We start from the raw sequence: 19,343 nt of genomic DNA on the forward strand, positions 1-19,343 counted from the left end.
TCAGATTTTCTTCCTGAACATTTTGTCATACAGAATATAAACGTTCAGATGTTGGAACAAATGATTTCTTTACAGTCTCTGTGTTTTAATATGAAATCAGTATCTCGGTTCATGCTCCTCCCATAATGACTTGTTTTGTTTTTTTTACCATGACAAATGACTCTTTTTATTCTTTATGGTACAAATTTATTCATTATTTTGGTATTAATAAAGTATTATTAAATGAATTAAGATGATATTTGATTCATCTGAAAACATTTTGTCTCTATAAGTGAACATTTCCCTTAGAGTGTGGTTAAAGGTGCTGTAAACCAATGGGGTTTAAACATCAAGTGAAAGGGTCTGACTGGGTAATAAAATGAGTAACTAGTAATAAACCTTTTATTGTTTTAAACACGTCACAGCTTTTTTTTTTAATTTAGAGCAGAATTATGTAAGTGGCACAAAAAGACTATTTGGAATATTTTGTGGTGTACACACTTTACTTTTGTTTAATTCCCTTCACATTTGTTGTTGAATTTTTTAAGAAAACCTTCGCGAAAAACCAACTGTTTTTCTTCCAGCAGGTCCAATATCTCCTTGAATCTGTCAAATGTGGCCGTTTTTTGGGGCAAATATTTTACTTTGAAACCTCAGAATTATTAATAAAATACGTCTTTTATATTTTATTGGTAATTTATTACATTATCATGTCTATTTCTGCCTGTTTATCTTCTCTACTTGGACCTACTTCACGTTTCTTCGCGATTGTTCTTTCACTTTGACATTTGTTAATAAAGGTTTGTTTGAATTACAAAACATATGTATGACGTAAGCGCGTAACGTCAACAGGAAACGCGATGTAAACAGAGACGATAACAACACGCTTATCGCTTCTCTGGTGTAGCTGTGTGTTCAGGTTGGTTTCGACGCAGCTGGACCTTTGGTTCGGGTCTTCGGAACTGCTGGTTCGGGTCTTCGGAACTGCTGGTTCGGGTCTTCGGAACTTCTCTTCTCCGTTTCTGAGCTGAGCGGAGCTAACGTGAGCCAGATGGATGACAACAAAGTGAGGAAGCTAACGGCTGCTAACGAGAGCTACAGTTACCAAGTTCACGTATTTAACCAGTTAACGTTTAAACCGATCGGGTTCGGTTCCGATCTAGTTGGCTACAACTGTTTGGACCTGAAGTAGTCAGCCGTTTTGGAGCCTGTGTGCTAACTGCAGCTAATGTTAGCATCTTACAGCTCAGACTGTTTACATGTCGGAGGCTAAAACGGGCCCTTTAGTACTTACCAGGGCGGCTTATTTTGGTGTTTTTACTAATTTCCATCCAACATTTTATCTTCAAACTGAGCACATCGGGACACCAATCTGGCTTTTTGTTACTCAGGTCTCAGATTTGGACGTAGACTTTCTGTTTTTATCAGAAAACCGAACATTAGATGCTGTAAACGAGTCAAACCCTGAGCCAGTGAATGCTCTGCGTGAGAAGCAGGGCAGCAACCAGTCATTTAATTTCCCTGTTAATCAGTGTTTGGCTTCCTTATTAAATTTCCTTTAGCGTTGGACAGAAACAGACAACCTCAGGTCCCTAAAGGCACCACACTGAGACCCTGAACCTGCTTCAGAGTGAAAACAAAACGACTTGGTTCTGTAAAAGACGCCCTAAAGCACGTGACCTTACAGCCCACCTGACCTATCATTTATCCTCCCACACCTCAGAGGTGGGAGATGCATTTAGATCTTTAAAAGTAGAGCAACTACAGTGGAAAAATACTGTGACGGGAGTCAAATTCAGCCGTATTTAAGTGAAAACAGGCCTCAAAAATTCATGTTGTGCCATGTTTATGATCATTTAACAAATTATTTAATTTGAAAACATCTACAATAACGTTTGATTTCCTATAAAATCTCAACAACATGACCTCAGTTGAACATTTGGATGAATAAAAGTTACAGAAATGGTCCATAAAACAGATAATATTTCTTAAAAAGCTCATCTGCTGTTGTTTTTTTTGGTATAAACTCTGTTTTCTGTCAGATGGTGGCAGGCAAAGTGAAGAAGCCGGGAAAACGCGGGCGTAAACCTGCAAAGATCGACCTGAAGGCCAAGCTGGAGCGGAGCCGCCAGAGCGCCAGAGAGTGCCGGGCCAGAAAGAAGCTGCGCTACCAGTACCTGGAGGAGCTGGTGTCCAGTAAGGAGAGAGCCATCTGCGCCCTGCGGGAGGAGCTGGAGATGGTGAGCAGAGCCGAGGTTTCCTCCTCAAAGAAAGAAACGAAAGCTTCTGTTTTCCTCTAACCGGACCTTCACGCCTTGGTTTGTCTCTGCAGTACAAGCAGTGGTGTTCGGCCATGGATCAGGGCAAGATCCCGTCCGAGATCAAAGCTCTGCTGACCGGAGACGAGCAGAAGATGCCTCAAGGCGGCAGCGGCACCAAGATGTCCAAGAACAGCAAGAACAACAGCATCAGCATCAGTTAGAGCGTCCCACAGAGACTTCTTACATTTCAGCTTCTTTCTCTTTGTCTCCCTTCATCAGCAGCCTGTGACCTGTGAACCAGGGCCTGACTTTCATTTTCTCTCCACTGATTTAAGAAGAGTTTGGTCTTTGGAGATGCTGAAAAGCTTTTAATTCGCTCTAAATTTCCCTTGGTTGGCGTTAAAGCTCCTTTGAATGTGGTTTCAGTGAAAACAGGTCACATGACTGCCTGATGGCTCCTGAAGAGAAGCCGTTCTCCTGGACTTGGTGATGTGTGTCTGCAGGCCTGTTGTAGCATTAAAGCTCAGAGCTGATCAGCCTGACATAGTTTTGTATCTGGTTTGGTTCACATGAACACAGAGATTCCCCCAGAGGTGGTTTTGTTTGAGTCTTTTTCTCCTTCTTTAGTCAGTTACATGAACAGTTTTGTGCACTTTCTTAAACGTGGCAGAAGCACTTTGTTAAATGATTGTAGAGAATGTTTGTAGCTCCAACTGAACTTGTTACTCAAAGCAAATAAAACATTTAATTAAATATAACTGAGAGTGAGTCGTGTTTATTTGATCAAAGACGCACAGTTTTCTACCAAAATGAATAAAGTGAATAAAGCCGTTTTTAAACATGAGACACAATCATAAGAGCTTGAATAAGGGAAACTGGACTTCTTCTTCTTCTTCTTCTTCTTCATTTCAGCTCTCAGTTGAAAGTGGAAAAATGATCCCAAACACAGCAGCAGATTGTATTTAATGGATAAAATTATTCAAATGAATCAATATTTTCATGAACTCAGAGAAACAGGAAGTTAAATCTGTGAAATCTGAAGCTTTTCTAACCATCAAGGTTAGACTACAGCTATGGACTTTATGTCTGCGTCTCCCAGACTTCTCTCAGTCGCCTTTAACTGGTGCAAAATGCTGCTGCTGCCCGTTTTTAACCAACACTGACAGACCTGTGCACATCACTCCTGTTCTTAACTCCCTTCACTGGCTTCCTGTCCTTTATAGAACTGATTTTAACCTTTTAAAGTTTGTTTTTAAAGCTCTTAACGGCCTCACCCCATCGCATTTATCTGAGCTTTTAACTGTCTGTAACCCTGGAAGAGCTCTGAGGTCAACAAATCAACTTTTACTGGAAGTGTTCAGGTCCAAATACAAGCCCTGGGGTGACCGAACCTTTTCTGCTGCTGCCCCCAGGCTCTGGAATAAGCCCCCCCCCCCGAGATGCGTCTTATTTCTGACCTGGGCCTCTTTAAATCAGGGCTAAAAACATATTTATTTCAGATGGCTTTTAATACCCAGTAGGATGGTGACACTTTATCTTATTCAATTTTGCTGTATTTTATTGTTTTGTACTTATTCTTTTTTTTATTTATTATCTGTAAAGGGTTAATTAAGATGGGTTAGGGTTAGTTACGATTGGTTAGGGTTGGTTTAGGGTTAGTTAAGATGGGTTAGGGTTAGTTAAGATGGGTTAGGGTTAATTAAGATGGGTTAGGGTTAGTTAAGATGGGTTAGGGTTAATTAAGATGGGTTAGGGTTAGTTAAGATGGGTTAGGGTTAATTAAGATGGGTTAGGGTTAGTTAAGATGGGTTAGGGTTAAGTAAGATGGGTTAGGGTTAGTTAAGATGGGTTAGGGTTAATTAAGATGGGTTAGGGTTAGTTAAGATGGGTTAGGGTTAATTAAGATGGGTTAGGGTTAGTTAAGATGGGTTAGGGTTAGTTAAGATGGGGAGCGAAGCTAACAGTTACTCAGAACTGAAATAAAACTCAAACCTTTAAAATCTAACTGTTTTATTAGGGTTATGGTTAAAGACAGATACGGATCTTCACATTGTCTCATTAAGCAACTCTTCAGTTCATCCTCTGAAACAAGTCGTTTTAGCTCCTCTCTTTATTAAATCCTGCCCTAAAAGCCCCCTTTCTTCTGATTGGCCCATTTCTGGAAGCCTGCAGAGATTGCACCAATTGAACTGTGCTTCCTGTACTTCTGGATGTGTTTTTTTCTGCTGCAGATGAAGAAAAAAGCTTTTGGAAACCAAGTGTTCAAACCTTGTAACTTTAGTCACATTTAATATGAACATCTGCTATTCTTACATATCACAGAAAATTAAGAAAAGCAAAGTAGCTCCTTTCAAGAGCCGGAGGGATGAACAGACAAACAGAACATTTAAGCTAATATTCTCTCCTAACATCAAGCAGGTGTTCAGATGTTAGACTCTATGATCGGTTTACTTACCATTTTTCTAAATATTTTCTATCCAGGATCAGAAAATGAACCAATTTGATACCCATCTGAGTTTTATATCGAACTTTAGCTCAGCAGATGACCAGCTTTTTTAATCTAGGAAGTCATATGACATCAAGATGCTCCTCTATTATCAGATTCTGCCACCACTATTGTCTGGTTACCTTTAGTTTTGGAGAAAGGAAGAAATAGAGAAAAGAAGAGAGAAGATGAACATTACTGGAGACAACTGATCTGCTCTTAAACCAGCTGCTGTTGCCCCACAGTCCAACCACCCTTTTTCAGCCAGCTGTGATAATTCCATTTCCACATAATTTCCACTTATTTACTAACATATCTGCCTGCTGGTTTGGGTAGAGGCTGATCCTACAGTTTGTGCAAAAAGAAATGATCCTAAAGCGAGATTAGAGGGTCTGTATTAGAGCCTCTCAGCAAGTTGAAAACACAAGAATTATGTCTAAACAGACCCAAGCATGATGGAAACAGCTAAAGCTAGCATCTTTCGCTAAACCATGAGATTTAGACACCATTACAAGAGCTTTGCTCAAAGGCTAAACACTGATGATTCAAACAATGCATGACTTTAAACTTTTTACAGCTCTGGACAAAGTAAATTTCCCTATTAGACTGTGAGCTTCACTGTGATTCAGTCCAGTTCATGATAACAAGCTGTAGTTTTAGGGTTTGTCAGCTAGCCAGCTCACTGTTACTCTTTAAAGTAGCAAAGCACACGATGTAAACGGTAATCTTTTACTAATGTTAGCTTCTACCACATAGATTACGGTAGCAAACCAGATGCTGTTACAAGAATTCACTGACAGATGGTCACAGACGGTGTTAGCTGGCTAACGAGTTAGCTGGCTAACGAGTTAGCTGGCTAACGAGTTAGCTGGCTAACGAGTTAGCTGGCTAACGAGCTGACCTTCTGAAAACAAGGAATTCGTTGGGTCCATGACAAAACGATCCATCAAAACACAACACAGACATAAATTCTGATTTGATGTGAAGTATAAAAGTGATGGCTGCCCGGGAAGTTTGTCACATCAGAAAAAAAAAGCCCTTTTTACAAACTGAACACATTCTGTGAACTTTTTCAGACAGTGCTAGCTCTTTAGCATTCAGCTAGCTCTAGCTAAATAAAAGTTCTGTGTTTGCAGGTTAAAACCATCCAAGGTCAGTCACACAAAGGTGTTTGGAGGGTTGGCGTTGGTGGGCCAAGCCACCTTCTTTTCTTTCCCCTCGCGGTCAAATGCATCGTACACCGAGTCCTTGGTGACCGTCTTTGCTTGCACTGGGATGTCCACCACCCCAACATAGTTCTTTTTGGCCATCCGTGAACTGGCGGTGATGGTGTATGCATTACTGCGGTAGCACTTCATGGATGACATGCAGAAGGTCTCCAGCATGCCACGCCTGAAGTTTGCGTTGTAGACAGAGTACAGGGTGGGCTTGGATGCCGTGGAACTAAAGCAGATCCAGGCGATGGTTGTGAAAAACAGGAGTCCCTGCCTGTTGGGGCCGGCGGACTCTTTTGGGTGCCATAGCTGGGCGATGTAGAAAGGTGTCCAGGTGAGGAAGAAAACTGAGTTGAGCATGAGAAACATCTTGATGGTCTTGACTTTAGTCCGTGGGACAATGTTCATCGTCCGGCGCACCGTGTGGCCGTCGGCGCTGATCCTCCAGATGTAGCGGACCACCCGCTGGTAGAAGGACACGATCAATGCCACCGGGACCAAGAACCCAACCAGGATGTGAACAGCAGCATAGGCCACACTGCCCCAGCTGTCTGGAAGGAAAAAGTCGCAATGGCTGTCTGTAGATGTGGATCCATAGAAGAAGAGGCAGGGCAGGACGAAGGCTGCATCAAACAGCCACGAGGCCAGGATCATCTTCTTCGCCTTTTCCCTGGACACCTTGAAGCTGAGAGGATAAACGATTGTGTAGAAGCGATCTACGGAGATGGAGAGCAGCACGTAGACCTGGACACCTGGACAGAGGTGTTGAAGGTAGCGCACGACCTTGCAGGCCGCCGCACTCAGCGGCCATCGTCCTGAGGCCACCTGCAGGAGGATAAAGGGAGCGCAGCTGAGGCTCATGAGCAGGTCCGCGCAGGCCATAGAGACCACAAAGTAGTTGGTGGTGGACTGAGTCCGCCGGCTCCGGTGGATGACCAGGCAGACGAGGGCATTTCCTAGGATGGAGACCAGCCAAAGAACCCCAAAGACCAGGCCCAGGATGGCGACCTCACCTGGAGTCAGCTCATAGGAGGCAGAGGTCGCGTTTGACTGGCTGGAGGAGGCGCCCTCGAGGCTGTATAGCGCAGTGGTGGGTAAGGCTGCCAGGACAGTTGAGTTTTCTCTCTTGGAAAAGTTAAATGACATCTGATACATGAAAGATGGAGAGTAGAGGGATGGATTTACACCAACTCTGTGTGTTGGCTGGGCGTACACCATAGCTATACTGCTGCATCAGAGGCAATCTGTCGGCATACAAACAGATTCATAGTTAGTCAAACATCAGCTGAGACAAATGAGGAATGTTCTATGAATTACTTCTTTACAAAAAGCTTTTTCCATCAGTGAAGAGCGAAGCTGCACCTTAGTCAAAAGGTAGGAGGATCCAGAGGATCCCAGAGGAGTTTTTGCTGGTAAGAAGGTGGTTTTATGGTCATTGGCAGGTAAGAGCGAGCTTGTTGGGTACGGAAAATGTACCAAGTGGCCTCAACGTAGGTGAGATATTTTATCTGATTTGTGAGAAACCACAGAACTATGGCAGCGGGAGAAGTAATGCTGTACTGTACTGGTTTCTCAGTAGGTGGTGACGCAGAGAGGAGACCAACTTTGTCTCAGAGTTTGGATGCTTTTACTAAACCTAACCGATGGCATGTGAGGAAACGATAAATGTGAGGAAATGTGGATGGCTCAGTACTGGGACCTCTTCTCTTTGCCATATACACCAACTCACTGGGACAGATCATCTGATCTCATGGCTTCTCATACCAATGTTATGCTGATGATACCCAGCTCTATCTGTCATTCCCACCTGACGACCACACGGTCTCAGCTGAATCTCAGACTCTCTCTGACATATCAACATGGATGAAAGCCCATCACCTCCAACTTAACCTCTAAAACTGAGCTGCTGGTCTTCCCAGCCAAACCAACCATACAACACAGCATCTGCATCCAAACTGAATCTCTTGCTCCATCAAAGGTAGTTAAAAACTTGGGTGTCCTGATTGATGACCAACTAACCTTCAAAGATCACGTTACCTCGGTTACTCGTTCAGCCGCTTTGCATTACTAAACATAAGAAAGATCAGACCATACCTGACCCAACATGCCCCCCAGCTCCTGGTGCAGGCCATGGTCATCTCCCACCTTCACTACTGCAACGCTCTCCTAACTGGTTTCCTAACTGCTCTCCTAACTGGTTTCCTAACTGGTTTCCTAACTGGTCTCCTAACTGGTCTCCTAACTGGTCTCCTAACTGGTCTCCTAACTGGTTTCCTAACTGGTTTCCTAACTGCTCTCCTAACTGGTTTCCTAACTGGTTTCCTAACTGTTCTCCTAACTGGTTTCCTAACTGGTCTCCTAACTGGTCTCCTAACTGGTCTCCTAACTGGTTTCCTAACTGGTCTCCTAACTGGTTTCCTAACTGGTCTCCTAACTGGTCTCCTAACTGGTTTCCTAACTGGTCTCCTAACTGGTCTCCTAACTGGTTTCCTAACTGCTCTCCTAACTGGTTTCCTAACTGGTCTCCTAACTGCTCTCCTAACTGGTTTCCTAACTGCTCTCCTAACTGGTCTCCTAACTGGTTTCCTAACTGGTCTCCTAACTGGTCTCCTAACTGGTTTCCTAACTGCTCTCCTAACTGTTCTCCTAACTGGTCTCCTAACTGGTTTCCTAACTGCTCTCCTAACTGGTTTCCTAACTGGTTTCCTAACTGGTTTCCTAACTGGTCTCCTAACTGGTTTCCTAACTGCTCTCCTAACTGGTTTCCTAACTGGTTTCCTAACTGGTCTCCTAACTGGTCTCCTAACTGGTTTCCTAACTGCTCTCCTAACTGGTCTCCTAACTGGTCTCCTAACTGGTCTCCTAACTGGTCTCCTAACTGGTTTCCTAACTGCTCTCCTAACTGGTCTCCTAACTGGTCTCCTAACTGGTTTCCTAACTGTTCTCCTAACTGGTCTCCTAACCGGTCTCCTAACTGCTCTCCTAACTGGTTTCCTAACTGGTCTCCTAACTGCTCTCCTAACTGGTTTCCTATCTGCTCTCCTAACTGGTCTCCTAACTGGTTTCCTAACTGCTCTCCTAACTGGTCTCCTAACTGGTTTCCTAACTGGTCTCCTAACTGGTCTCCTAACTGGTCTCCAGCCTGTGAAACCTCTGCAGATGGTCCAGAACGCGGCGGTGCGTCTGGTCTTGGATCAGCCTAAAAGAACACGCCCCCCCCTCTGTTCATTGAGCTCCTCTGGCTGCCCTTAGCATCAGGTCCAAGTCCCTGATGTTAGCTACAAAGAGCTTAATGGAACAGCTCCATCTACTTGAATGCTCTTGCAAAGGCTTCTGTCCCAACTGGGTCCCTCCGTTGGTCCCAGGATTGTCGTCTAGCAGCTCCTACACCACGCCTAAGACAATCCAAACTCTGTTCATGTGTCGTCCCACGATGGTGGAATGACCTACCGAGCGCTACCAGAACAGGGGCGTCCCTGTCTATCTTCAAGAAGCTCCTGAAAACCCAGCTCTTCAGAGAGCATCTCCTATCCCAGCACTTACCTTGTACTTCCCTCCCCCCTCTATCTCTTTATCTTTCTGCTCTTCCTTCTATGCCTGCACCCTATCTCTACTCTGTCCCCTCTGACAGAGTCGGACTCCTGGGTTCCTTCTATGGAGCTTATTGTTAGCTTTTTATAAAGCTGTTATATCTTCATTTGTAAGTCGCTTTGAATAAAAGCGTCTGATAAATACAGAAACAGAAACACTGCTCCTGAAGAAGCTCCTAAAGAAGCTGCTAAAGAAGCTGCTAAAGAAGCTGCTCAAGAAGCTCCTAAAGAAGCTGCTAAAGAAGCTCCTAAAGAAGCTGCTAAAGAAGCTCCTAAAGAAGCTGCTAAAGAAGCTGCTAAAGAAGAGTCGGACTCCTGGGTTCCTTCTATGTAGCTTATTGTTAGCTTTTTGTTTAGCTTGTTAGCTTTGGATAAAAGCGTCTGATAAATACAGAAACAAACTCTACCTAAAGTCAACACAAAAACGGTGAAGCTAGCTTGCTAACAATGGATTTAATTGTCTTAAGTGTGTGGATCAGAGTCTTTACATCAGTGTTTAGGGTCAGTCGGTCAGTATTTTGGCTGCTTAGCGTCACATTCAGGGTAAAATAACGCAGTTAACTGCTTTTCCTTTTGGTCTAATGAAGCTGTTCGGAGGGCTGACATCACTGCTCATCAAGGGTCATTCCACAGCTGGGGAAACGTTAAACCTCCAGAAACCATGGGCTGGACGAGAAGTCCTTAGTTTTGTTCTCACTGCAGGATGAAACGCATCAAACCTTCGTATCGTGAGCAGAAGCCATAGAAATGATAGCTCCTGATTTCATTCCTCCTTCACTGGGGCCCAGTTAAGAGACCCCAGGTCTCCTCTGAGGGCGACCATTAGGGCTGTGAAGAAGCCCAGGAGAAATAAGCTCTCTGTTTATGGTCATTATTGTGCTGACTCAGCTGGATTTAGCCTCAGAAACCACATCTAATGCCTCCTGTAAAGTGAGAAAAATCCACTAAATAAGATGGATTATTCTGATAGTAACCAGGACAAATGATTTCATATTCAAATTGAGGTTTAAGTTGAAGAATCTGTTTAATAAAACGTTTCTGTGAGAGTTTAAGGTTAAAATCAGCAGTTGAAACTTCATTAATACCCATATTTTTAAGGTTAAAACTGAAAATGTTCAGGTTCCCACAGCTTCTTCCACCTTTCAGCAGATACAGTTTCAGCTTTTAATCAAAAACACGCCGAGGAAACAGCTGAATGAGGGAAAATGTGCAGCTTTTATTGCTCTCATCAGCTTCTGTTTCACTGGAAAAGGTTTATTACACCTGCTCACATGTAATATCCCTGTAATTACACCATTTTAACTGATGAAATGATTTATTTCGCAGATCTGTGATGTTAGAAAGACTCTGATTGGTGGCTCTTCTGCATCATTATGGAAAGCTTCTCAGTGACGATGCAAGAGGTGGAGGAGAAGGAGTTTATTCCTTACATGGAGGCTTTAAAACAGGTTTATTGTCTCTAAAACAGGTTTATTGCAATCACCACTCAGGCTGAATTAACATTTACTTAACTTACATTCATCTAATAACTGACTGAAGACTCATTTAATCAGATAATTAAATAATAAAGCTTTTATTTGACTGCAGACAGAGTGAATTCAGCCATTTAATGTGAGTTTAATCTATTTTTACATGGAAACGTGTACTGATCTGGTCCTAAAGCAGCTTCCATGAGACACAGCAGGAAACTGTTCTCCTCAGACTGGCTGACAGGAAGGAAAATGGAAGAATTTCCAGTGTGTCACACTTCTTTTGACTGTTCTCACCTCCAGGCTGAGTCTCCATCCTTTTCTGACTGCTTTTAATCCTCTAACTGAATCATTTCAGCGGCTCATCATCTGTTGCAGCCCTTCCTCCCTCCTCTTCATCACCCTCTGATAAACGGGGCTCGTTTAGATATTTAAAATGAGATAAAATCCATTTCACGGCATGAAAAAAGCTGAAAGTGACGCGCTTCATTTCAGCGAAGAATGGATGAAATAAATAATGAATGTGATCGGCTCCATCTTACATGTTTGGCATCCCTGGATCTCCTCCTTCAGCCCCGGATCTCCTCCTTCAGCCCCGGATCTCCTCCTTCAGCCCCGGATCTCCTCCTTCAGCTCCGGATCTCCTCCTTCAGCCCCGGATCTCCTCCTTCAGCCCCGGATCTCCTCCTTCAGCCCCGGATCTCCTCCTTCAGCTCCGGATCTCCTCCTTCAGCCCCGGATCTCCTCCTTCAGCCCCGGATCTCCTCCTTCAGCCCCGGATCTCCTCCTTCAGCTCCGGATCTCCTCCTTCAGCCCCGGATCTCCTCCTTCAGCCCCGGATCTCCTCCTTCAGCTCCGGATCTCACGCGTAAACAAGCCGTGTCGCAGCGTCGCGGACGCGGCCTGGACAGAACCGAACCGAGCCCGGTCCTCAGCGGGCTGCAGGGTTCCGTTACCGAGTCCTGCAGGGAGGGGGGTCAGTGCACGGAACCAGCGGGGAGAGGAGCTTCATGCTGGTGTTTTTCCGTCATTCTCAGCGGGAGGAGGAGGAGGAGGAGGAAGGCATCATGGCTGTCCGTCTCCTCTGGGCAGCCGGAGGATGAAGATGCAGCTGATGAAGAGGAGCGTTCAACTAGCAGGGGCGGACTGAGCAGCTTCTGGGGCCCGGAGCAGAACACTGGGGGCCCCTGAACAAAGAAGGGAAAGCTTCATATTCTGACTGCAGCTTTTCAACAGGCTGCAGATGAAAAGGATAAGAGACGAAGAGACAAAGAGACAAAGAGACAAAGAGACAAAGACACAAAGAGGCAAAGCGACAAAGAGACGAAGAGACGAAGAGACAAAGAGGCAAAGAGACAAAGAGACAAAGAGGCAAAGAGACAAAGAGACACAGAGACAAAGAGACAAAGACACAAAGAGACAAAGAGGCAAAGCGACAAAGAGACGAAGAGACGAAGAGGCAAAGAGGCAAAGAGACAAAGACACAAAGAGACGAAGAGACACAGAGACAAAGAGACAAAGAGACAAAGAGACGAAGAGACGAAGAGACGAAGAGGCAAAGAGACAAAGAGGAAAAGAGGCAAAGAGACAAAGAGGCAAAGAGACGAAGAGACAAAGAGACAAAGAGGCAAAGAGACGAAGAGGCAAAGAGGCAAAGCGACAAAGAGACGAAGAGACGAAGAGGCAAAGAGACAAAGAGACGAAGAGACGAAGAGACACAGAGACAAAGAGACGACGAGACGAAGAGGCAAAGAGACAAAGAGGAAAAGAGGCAAAGAGACAAAGAGGCAAAGAGACGAAGAGACAAAGAGACAAAGAGGCAAAGAGACGAAGAGGCAAAGAGGCAAAGCGACAAAGAGACGAAGAGACAAAGAGACAAAGAGGCAAAGAGACGAAGAGGCAAAGAGGCAAAGCGACAAAGAGACGAAGAGACAAAGAGACAAAGAGGAAAAGAGACGAAGAGGCAAAGAGACAAAGAGGCAAAGAGACGAAGAGGCAAAGAGACGAAGAGACAAAGGAGGAAAATACTGTTTTAAAGTTTAAAGTTAATCACCTAATTTGCATGTGGTGACATCACTGATGACATCACTACATGTGACACCTCGGGTTCTGAACACATTTCCACGTTTTTCTTTCCTTTTTGATCCTTTTCTGAACTCATGAACACAACTTTGAACAAGTTCACCCCCAGTTCACTTATCAGTACTCAGAGAAACCCAGTCCTCATTACTGCTGACACACTGGTTTCCATTCAGACATTCAGACCCCGCCCCCCCCCGTGCCCCATCTACCTCCACCTTTTCCCCGTTGTTATGACCTCATCGACCCGTTGAAAGCCCCGCCCTCTTCGATCCACTCTGTGAGGGAAATTCTCACCTTCAACTATCTTGAGATTAAAATTTGATTAATTGTGCAGCTTTATTTTTGTTCTTTTATTTGTTGCAGTCGTCGATGTTTATGCCATTTAAGCGCAATAAAATGCAGAAAAATGCCGTTCCCATGGATACGTTTGTATCCTCAGCTTCACTTTGGGTTTGAAAGTCTCAACCTCCACCTCAGATGAACCTGAACTCATCAGGACTCACATTTGGGCCTTTAGATTGCTGCTGGATGCAAGAGGATTTAGCTGCTGTTGCTTTTATTGTTTCTCAATGTTGTTGTTTACAATATGTTGTTTGTTGTTTACAGTGTGTTATTGTTGTTTACAGTGTGTTGTTATTTACGGTGTGTTGTTGTTGTTTACAGTGTGTTGTTGTTGTTTACAGTATGTTGTTGTTATTTACAGTGTGTTGTTGTTTACAGTGTGTTATTGTTGTGTAATGTGTTGTTGTTTACAATGTGTTGTTGTTTACGGTGTGTTGTTGTTATTTACAGTAGGGTGATGTTTGTTGTTTACTGTGTGTTGTTGTTGTTTACAGTGTGTTGTTGTTGTTTACAGTGTGTTGTTGTTATTTACAGTGTGTTGTTGTTATTTACAGTAGGGTGATGTTTGTTGTTTACTGTGTGTTGTTGTTGTTTACTGTGTGTTGTTGTTATTTACAGTGTGTTATTGTTGTTTACAGTGTGTTGTTGTTATTTACAGTAGGGTGATGTTTGTTGTTTACAGTGTGTTGTTGTTGTTTACAGTGTGTTGTTGTTATTTACAGTAGGGTGATGTTTGTTGTTTACAGTGTGTTGTTGTTGTTTACAGTGTGTTGTTGTTGTTTACAGTGTGTTGTTGTTATTTACAGTGTGTTGTTGTTATTTACAGTGTGTTGTTGTTATTTACAGTAGGGTGATGTTTGTTGTTTACAGTGTGTTGTTGTTGTTTACAGTGTGTTGTTGTTATTTACAGTGTGTTGTTGTTATTTACAGTAGGGTGATGTTTGTTGTTTACTGTGTGTTGTTGTTGTTTACTGTGTGTTGTTGTTATTTACAGTGTGTTGTTGTTATTTACAGTAGGGTGATGTTTGTTGTTTACAGTGTGTTGTTGTTGTTTACAGTGTGTTGTTGTTGTTTACAGTGTGTTGTTGTTATTTACAGTGTGTTGTTGTTATTTACAGTAGGGTGATGTTTGTTGTTTACTGTGTGTTGTTGTTGTTTACTGTGTGTTGTTGTTATTTACAGTGTGTTATTGTTGTTTACAGTGTGTTGTTGTTATTTACAGTAGGGTGATGTTTGTTGTTTACAGTGTGTTGTTGTTGTTTACAGTGTGTTGTTGTTGTTTACAGTGTGTTGTTGTTATTTACAGTGTGTTATTGTTGTTTACAGTGTGTTGTTGTTGTTTACAGTAGGGTGATGTTTGTTGTTTACTGCGTGTTGTTGTTTACAGTGTGTTGATATTTACAGTAGGGTGATGTTTGTTGTTTACAGTGTGTTGTTGTTGTTTACGGTGTGTTGTTGTTATATACAGTGTGTTATTGTTGTTTACAGTGTGTTGTTGTTGTTTACAGTAGGGTGATGTTTGTTGTTTACTGCGTGTTATTGTTGTTTACAGTTTTTTGTTGTTATTAACATTTTGTTGTTATTTACATTATGGTGATGTTTGTTGTTTACGACGTGTTGTTGTTGTTTACTGTGTGTTGTTGTTATTTACAGTAGGGTGATGTTTGTTGTTTACTGCGTGTTGTTGTTGTTTACGGTGTGTTATTGTTGTTTACTGTGTGTTGTTGTTATTTACAGTAGGGTGATGTTTGTTGTTTACTGCGTGTTGTTGTTGTTTACGGTGTGTTATTGTTGTTTACTGTGTGTTGTTGTTATTTACAGTAGGGTGATGGTTGTTGTTTACAGTGTGTTGTTGTTATTTACAGTAGGGTGATGTTTGTTGTTTACTGCGTGTTGTTGTTGTTTATGGTCTGCTATTGTTGTTTACAGTGTGTTATTGTTGTTTACAGTAGGGTGATGTTTGTTGTTTACTGTGTGTTGTTGTTGTTTACAGTGTGTTGTTGTTTATGGTGTGTTGTTGATGGTTAAAGTGTGTTATTGTTGTTTACAGTTTTTTGTTGTTATTAACATTTTGTTGTTATTTACATTATGGTGATGTTTGTTGTTTACGACGTGTTGTTGTTGTTTACAGTGTGTTGTTGTTATTTACAGTAGGGTGATGTTTGTTGTTTACTGGGTGTTATTGTTGTTTATGGTCTGCTATTGTTGTTTAAAGTGTGTTGTTGTTATTAACATTTTGTTGTTGTTTACAGAGAGTTATTGCTTTTTACAGCGGCCTGCAGTCTCTGTGCCTCCCATCTCTATAAAAGGAATAAACGCCATCCATCTGCAATTATTGGTCCGACGCTGACAGGGCTTGCTGTCGCAGCACATCACCATGACAACCGCAGATCTTCCAACAGGCTGGTTGCCACGGGAAACCAACAATGGAGATGATGGGAGGACAGAACGAGGAGGGAGAAGGTGATTTTTACAGAAAGCAACAAGAAAATGTTGAAAAAACCCACAAACTGAACACCAGAAACAGTAAAAACACAGCTGAGAGAAAAAAGGAGGACGAAGGTGAACATTTGATCCAACTGAGAGCTTTATGTGATGCTGTGGAAACATTTACAGTTTCATTTATTGTCAGGTTTAAGAACAATGAAAAGTCATCAGTTATCTCCCTCTTTGTTTGAAGTTCTTTCTCTGCACTCAGGTAACTTTGAGCTGAAGCCATCTATTATCTCTTCTATTTATCTCATAATCCATTAATCGTTCAGTCATAAATCAGCCATCATTACTATCTTCTATCATGCAAACAGATTCTATTTTCTTATTTTGTAGCTGTTGAAAAGCACAAATTAATAACCAGCTGATAATGACCTCGGTCATTTTTAGTGGGGATCAATAAGAGATGATAAAGATCCGGCTGAAAATGATTCAGCAGCTGTTTAAAGTTCCCCAAAAGAGTAAAAAGAGACCACATCAAAAAAAGAAGCTCAGTCTGCTCTGATTGGTCAGCTCCAGAGGTCTGATCAGGCTCCGCCCACGACAAACTTTACATTAAACATCACTGCTAACATCCTGTTTATGTGACTGAAAAACAGCCTCATGAAGCCTGTGCTGTCAGAGAACATCAGAACAGGACCGAAGTTCTCCAGAGAACATCAGAACAGGACTGAAGTTCTCCGGAGAACATCAGAACGGGACTGAAGTTCTCCAGAGAACATCGAAACAAAGACCAGAGAACATCAGAACGGGACTGAAGTTCTCCAGAGAACACCGAAACAAAGACCAGGGAACATCAGAACAGGACTGAAGTTCTCCGGAGAACATCAGAACAGGACTGAAGTTCTCCAGAGAACATCAGAACAGGACTGAAGTTCTCCAGAGAACATCAGAAAGGGACTGAAGTTCTCCAGAGAACATCAGAAAGGGACTGAAGTTCTCCAGAGAACATCAGAACGGGACTGAAGTTCTCCAGAGAACATCAGAACGGGACTGAAGTTCTCCAGAGAACATCAGAACAGGACTGAAGTTCTCCAGAGAACACCGAAACAAAGACCAGAGAACATCAGAACAGGACTGAAGTTCTCCAGAGAACACCGAAACAAAGACCAGGGAACATCAGAACAGGACTGAAGTTCTCCGGAGAACATCAGAACAGGACTGAAGTTCTCCAGAGAACATCAGAACAGGACTGAAGTTCTCCAGAGAACATCAGAAAGGGACTGAAGTTCTCCAGAGAACATCAGAAAGGGACTGAAGTTCTCCAGAGAACATCAGAACGGGACTGAAGTTCTCCAGAGAACATCAGAACGGGACTGAAGTTCTCCAGAGAACATCAGAACGGGACTGAAGTTCTCCAGAGAACATCAGAAAGGGACTGAAGTTCTCCAGAGAACATCAGAAAGGGACTGAAGTTCTCCAGAGAACATCAGAACGGGACTGAAGTTCTCCAGAGAACATCAGAACGGGACTGAAGTTCTCCAGAGAAACATCAGAACAGGACTGAAGTTCTCTGGAGAACATCAGAACAGGACTGAAGTTCTCCAGAGAACACAGAAACAAAGACCAGAGAACATCAGAACAGGACTGAAGTTCTCCAGAGAACACAGAAACAAAGACCAGAGAACATCAGAACAGGACTGAAGTTCTCCAGAGAACATCAGAACAGGACTGAAGTTCTCCAGAGAACACAGAAACAAAGACCAGAGAACATCAGAACGGGACTGAAGTTCTCCAGAGAACATCAGAACGGGACTGAAGTTCTCCAGAGAACATCAGAAAGGGACTGAAGTTCTCCAGAGAACATCAGAAAGGGACTGAAGTTCTCCAGAGAACATCGGAACGGGACTGAAGTTCTCCAGAGAACATCAGAACGGGACTGAAGTTCTCCAGAGAACATCGGAACGGGACTGAAGTTCTCCAGAGAACATCAAAACGGGACTGAAGTTCTCCAGAGAACATCAGAACGGGACTGAAGTTCTCCAGAGAACATCAGAAAGGGACTGAAGTTCTCCAGAGAACATCAGAAAGGGACTGAAGTTCTCCAGAGAACATCGGAACGGGACTGAAGTTCTCCAGAGAACATCAAAACGGGACTGAAGTTCTCCAGAGAACATCAGAAAGGGACTGAAGTTCTCCAGAGAACATCGGAACGGGACTGAAGTTCTCCAGAGAACATCGGAACGGGACTGAAGTTCTCCAGAGAAACAAAGACCAGAGAACATCAGAAAAGGACTGAAGTTCTCCAGAGAACATCAGAACGGGACTGAAGTTCTCCAGAGAACATCAGAAAGGGACTGAACGGGAAATTCTCACCCTCTGAATCTTCATCAAAGATTTGAACCACAACATCTTCTCTTGTTGAATATATTCATTCATTTTCTTTAAATTTCACCCGGACATCTTCCATATAAACACTTCCTGTTAGCTGTGAGCTAACGGCGTCACTGATACGGCGTTTTATTTCATTCATCGGTTTACTGGAACATTTTAAATGTGGCTCAGCACCATCGCCTCACAGCAGAGGTTCCAGGTTCAACTCCCGGCTGGTTCTGTCTGTGTGGAGGCTGCATGTTCTCCCTGTATGTGTGGGTTCTCTCTGGGTTCTCTCCGGTTCTCCGGCTTCCTCCCACCGTCCAAAAACATGCTGTTAGGTTAACTCTAAACTGTCCTTAGGTTGTGTGACCCTGTGCAGGTGACCCCGCCTCTCGCCTGATGACCGCTGGGATAGGCTCCACCCCCCCGCGACCCGGATTAAGCGGTTATAGAAGATGGATGGATTAATTCACCTTAATTCAGGGGATAATTCAGATAAAACACGTCTGCCATCTGGTGGTAGTGAGTAGAAACAAGATTTGACGTTAATGTGGGACTCTTTGGCCTGTTTTATTCAGGGTGGGGGGGCTTAGCAAAGCAAAGCAAACAGGACAGAAGAAGAGAGCTAACCAGTTAAGTGTTGTTGTTGTTAAGCTAGCAACACAGAGACGATGAAATGCTCAGCTGCTCTGGACAGTTTTACACCATCACAAAGCAGATCTTTGTCCACTTTCACTTCCTTCTTTTCCACAGCAGCTAAAGCACCAACAACAGCACCAACACAACCAAGAGCAGCCCACCGCTCAGACTGTCCCTTTGACTGAAATTTACATCAGTTCCTTGTTTTCTGAGGACTTCTCTGATGAACAGCAGCGTTCTCCATCAGTCAGGATCAGCAGAGCTCTGCAGGATGGAGCCTTTTCTGCAGTTTCCACCTTAAATGTGAACTGAGATCCAAACTGTTTGCTGCTCTAAAGGAAGTTTTAACCCTCTTTTCTCTGTGGAGAGACATCATCACTGATGGTTTCATCCTCCATGTTTCATTGGACCAAACCAAAGCTCCAGCATCGTCTCCATGGTGATTCGTCTCCGAGTCTCACTTCCATCCACAGTCC

General features: G+C 43.3%; 2 protein-coding genes across 3 annotated transcripts; one reads left to right on the forward strand and one right to left on the reverse strand.

Annotated features, from left to right (window-relative positions):
- Window positions 1–835: 835 nt before the first annotated feature.
- Window positions 836–2,998, forward strand: crebl2 (cAMP responsive element binding protein-like 2). The gene is made up of 3 exons (XM_072377209.1): window positions 836–1,045; window positions 2,022–2,219; window positions 2,312–2,998. Exons 1-3 carry the CDS (start codon window positions 1,031–1,033, stop codon window positions 2,459–2,461), a joined length of 363 nt encoding a protein of 120 aa, XP_072233310.1. The 5' UTR covers window positions 836–1,030; the 3' UTR covers window positions 2,462–2,998.
- A 1,508-nt stretch (window positions 2,999–4,506) lies between these two features.
- Window positions 4,507–12,105, reverse strand: gpr19 (G protein-coupled receptor 19). 2 transcript variants are annotated; one of them, XM_072377885.1, is made up of 2 exons: window positions 11,541–12,105; window positions 4,507–7,183 (listed from the first exon to the last, which is right to left on the reverse strand). In XM_072377885.1, the coding sequence occupies exon 2, from the start codon at window positions 7,155–7,157 to the stop codon at window positions 5,883–5,885; it is 1,275 nt and encodes a 424-aa protein (XP_072233986.1). In that variant the 5' UTR covers window positions 7,158–7,183; window positions 11,541–12,105; the 3' UTR covers window positions 4,507–5,882. The 2 variants fall into 2 exon arrangements, with proteins under 2 accessions (XP_072233986.1, XP_072233987.1); XM_072377886.1 differs by lacking the exon at window positions 11,541–12,105 and adding an exon at window positions 7,791–8,114 and having other exon boundaries at window positions 4,507–7,624.
- Between the last annotated feature and the right edge of the window lie 7,238 nt (window positions 12,106–19,343).

The sequence above is a fragment of the Leuresthes tenuis genome, unplaced genomic scaffold, assembly GCF_036924035.1.
Source record: "Leuresthes tenuis unplaced genomic scaffold, fLeuTen1.0.hap1 SCAF_23, whole genome shotgun sequence".
NCBI lineage: Eukaryota > Metazoa > Chordata > Actinopteri > Atheriniformes > Atherinopsidae > Leuresthes > Leuresthes tenuis.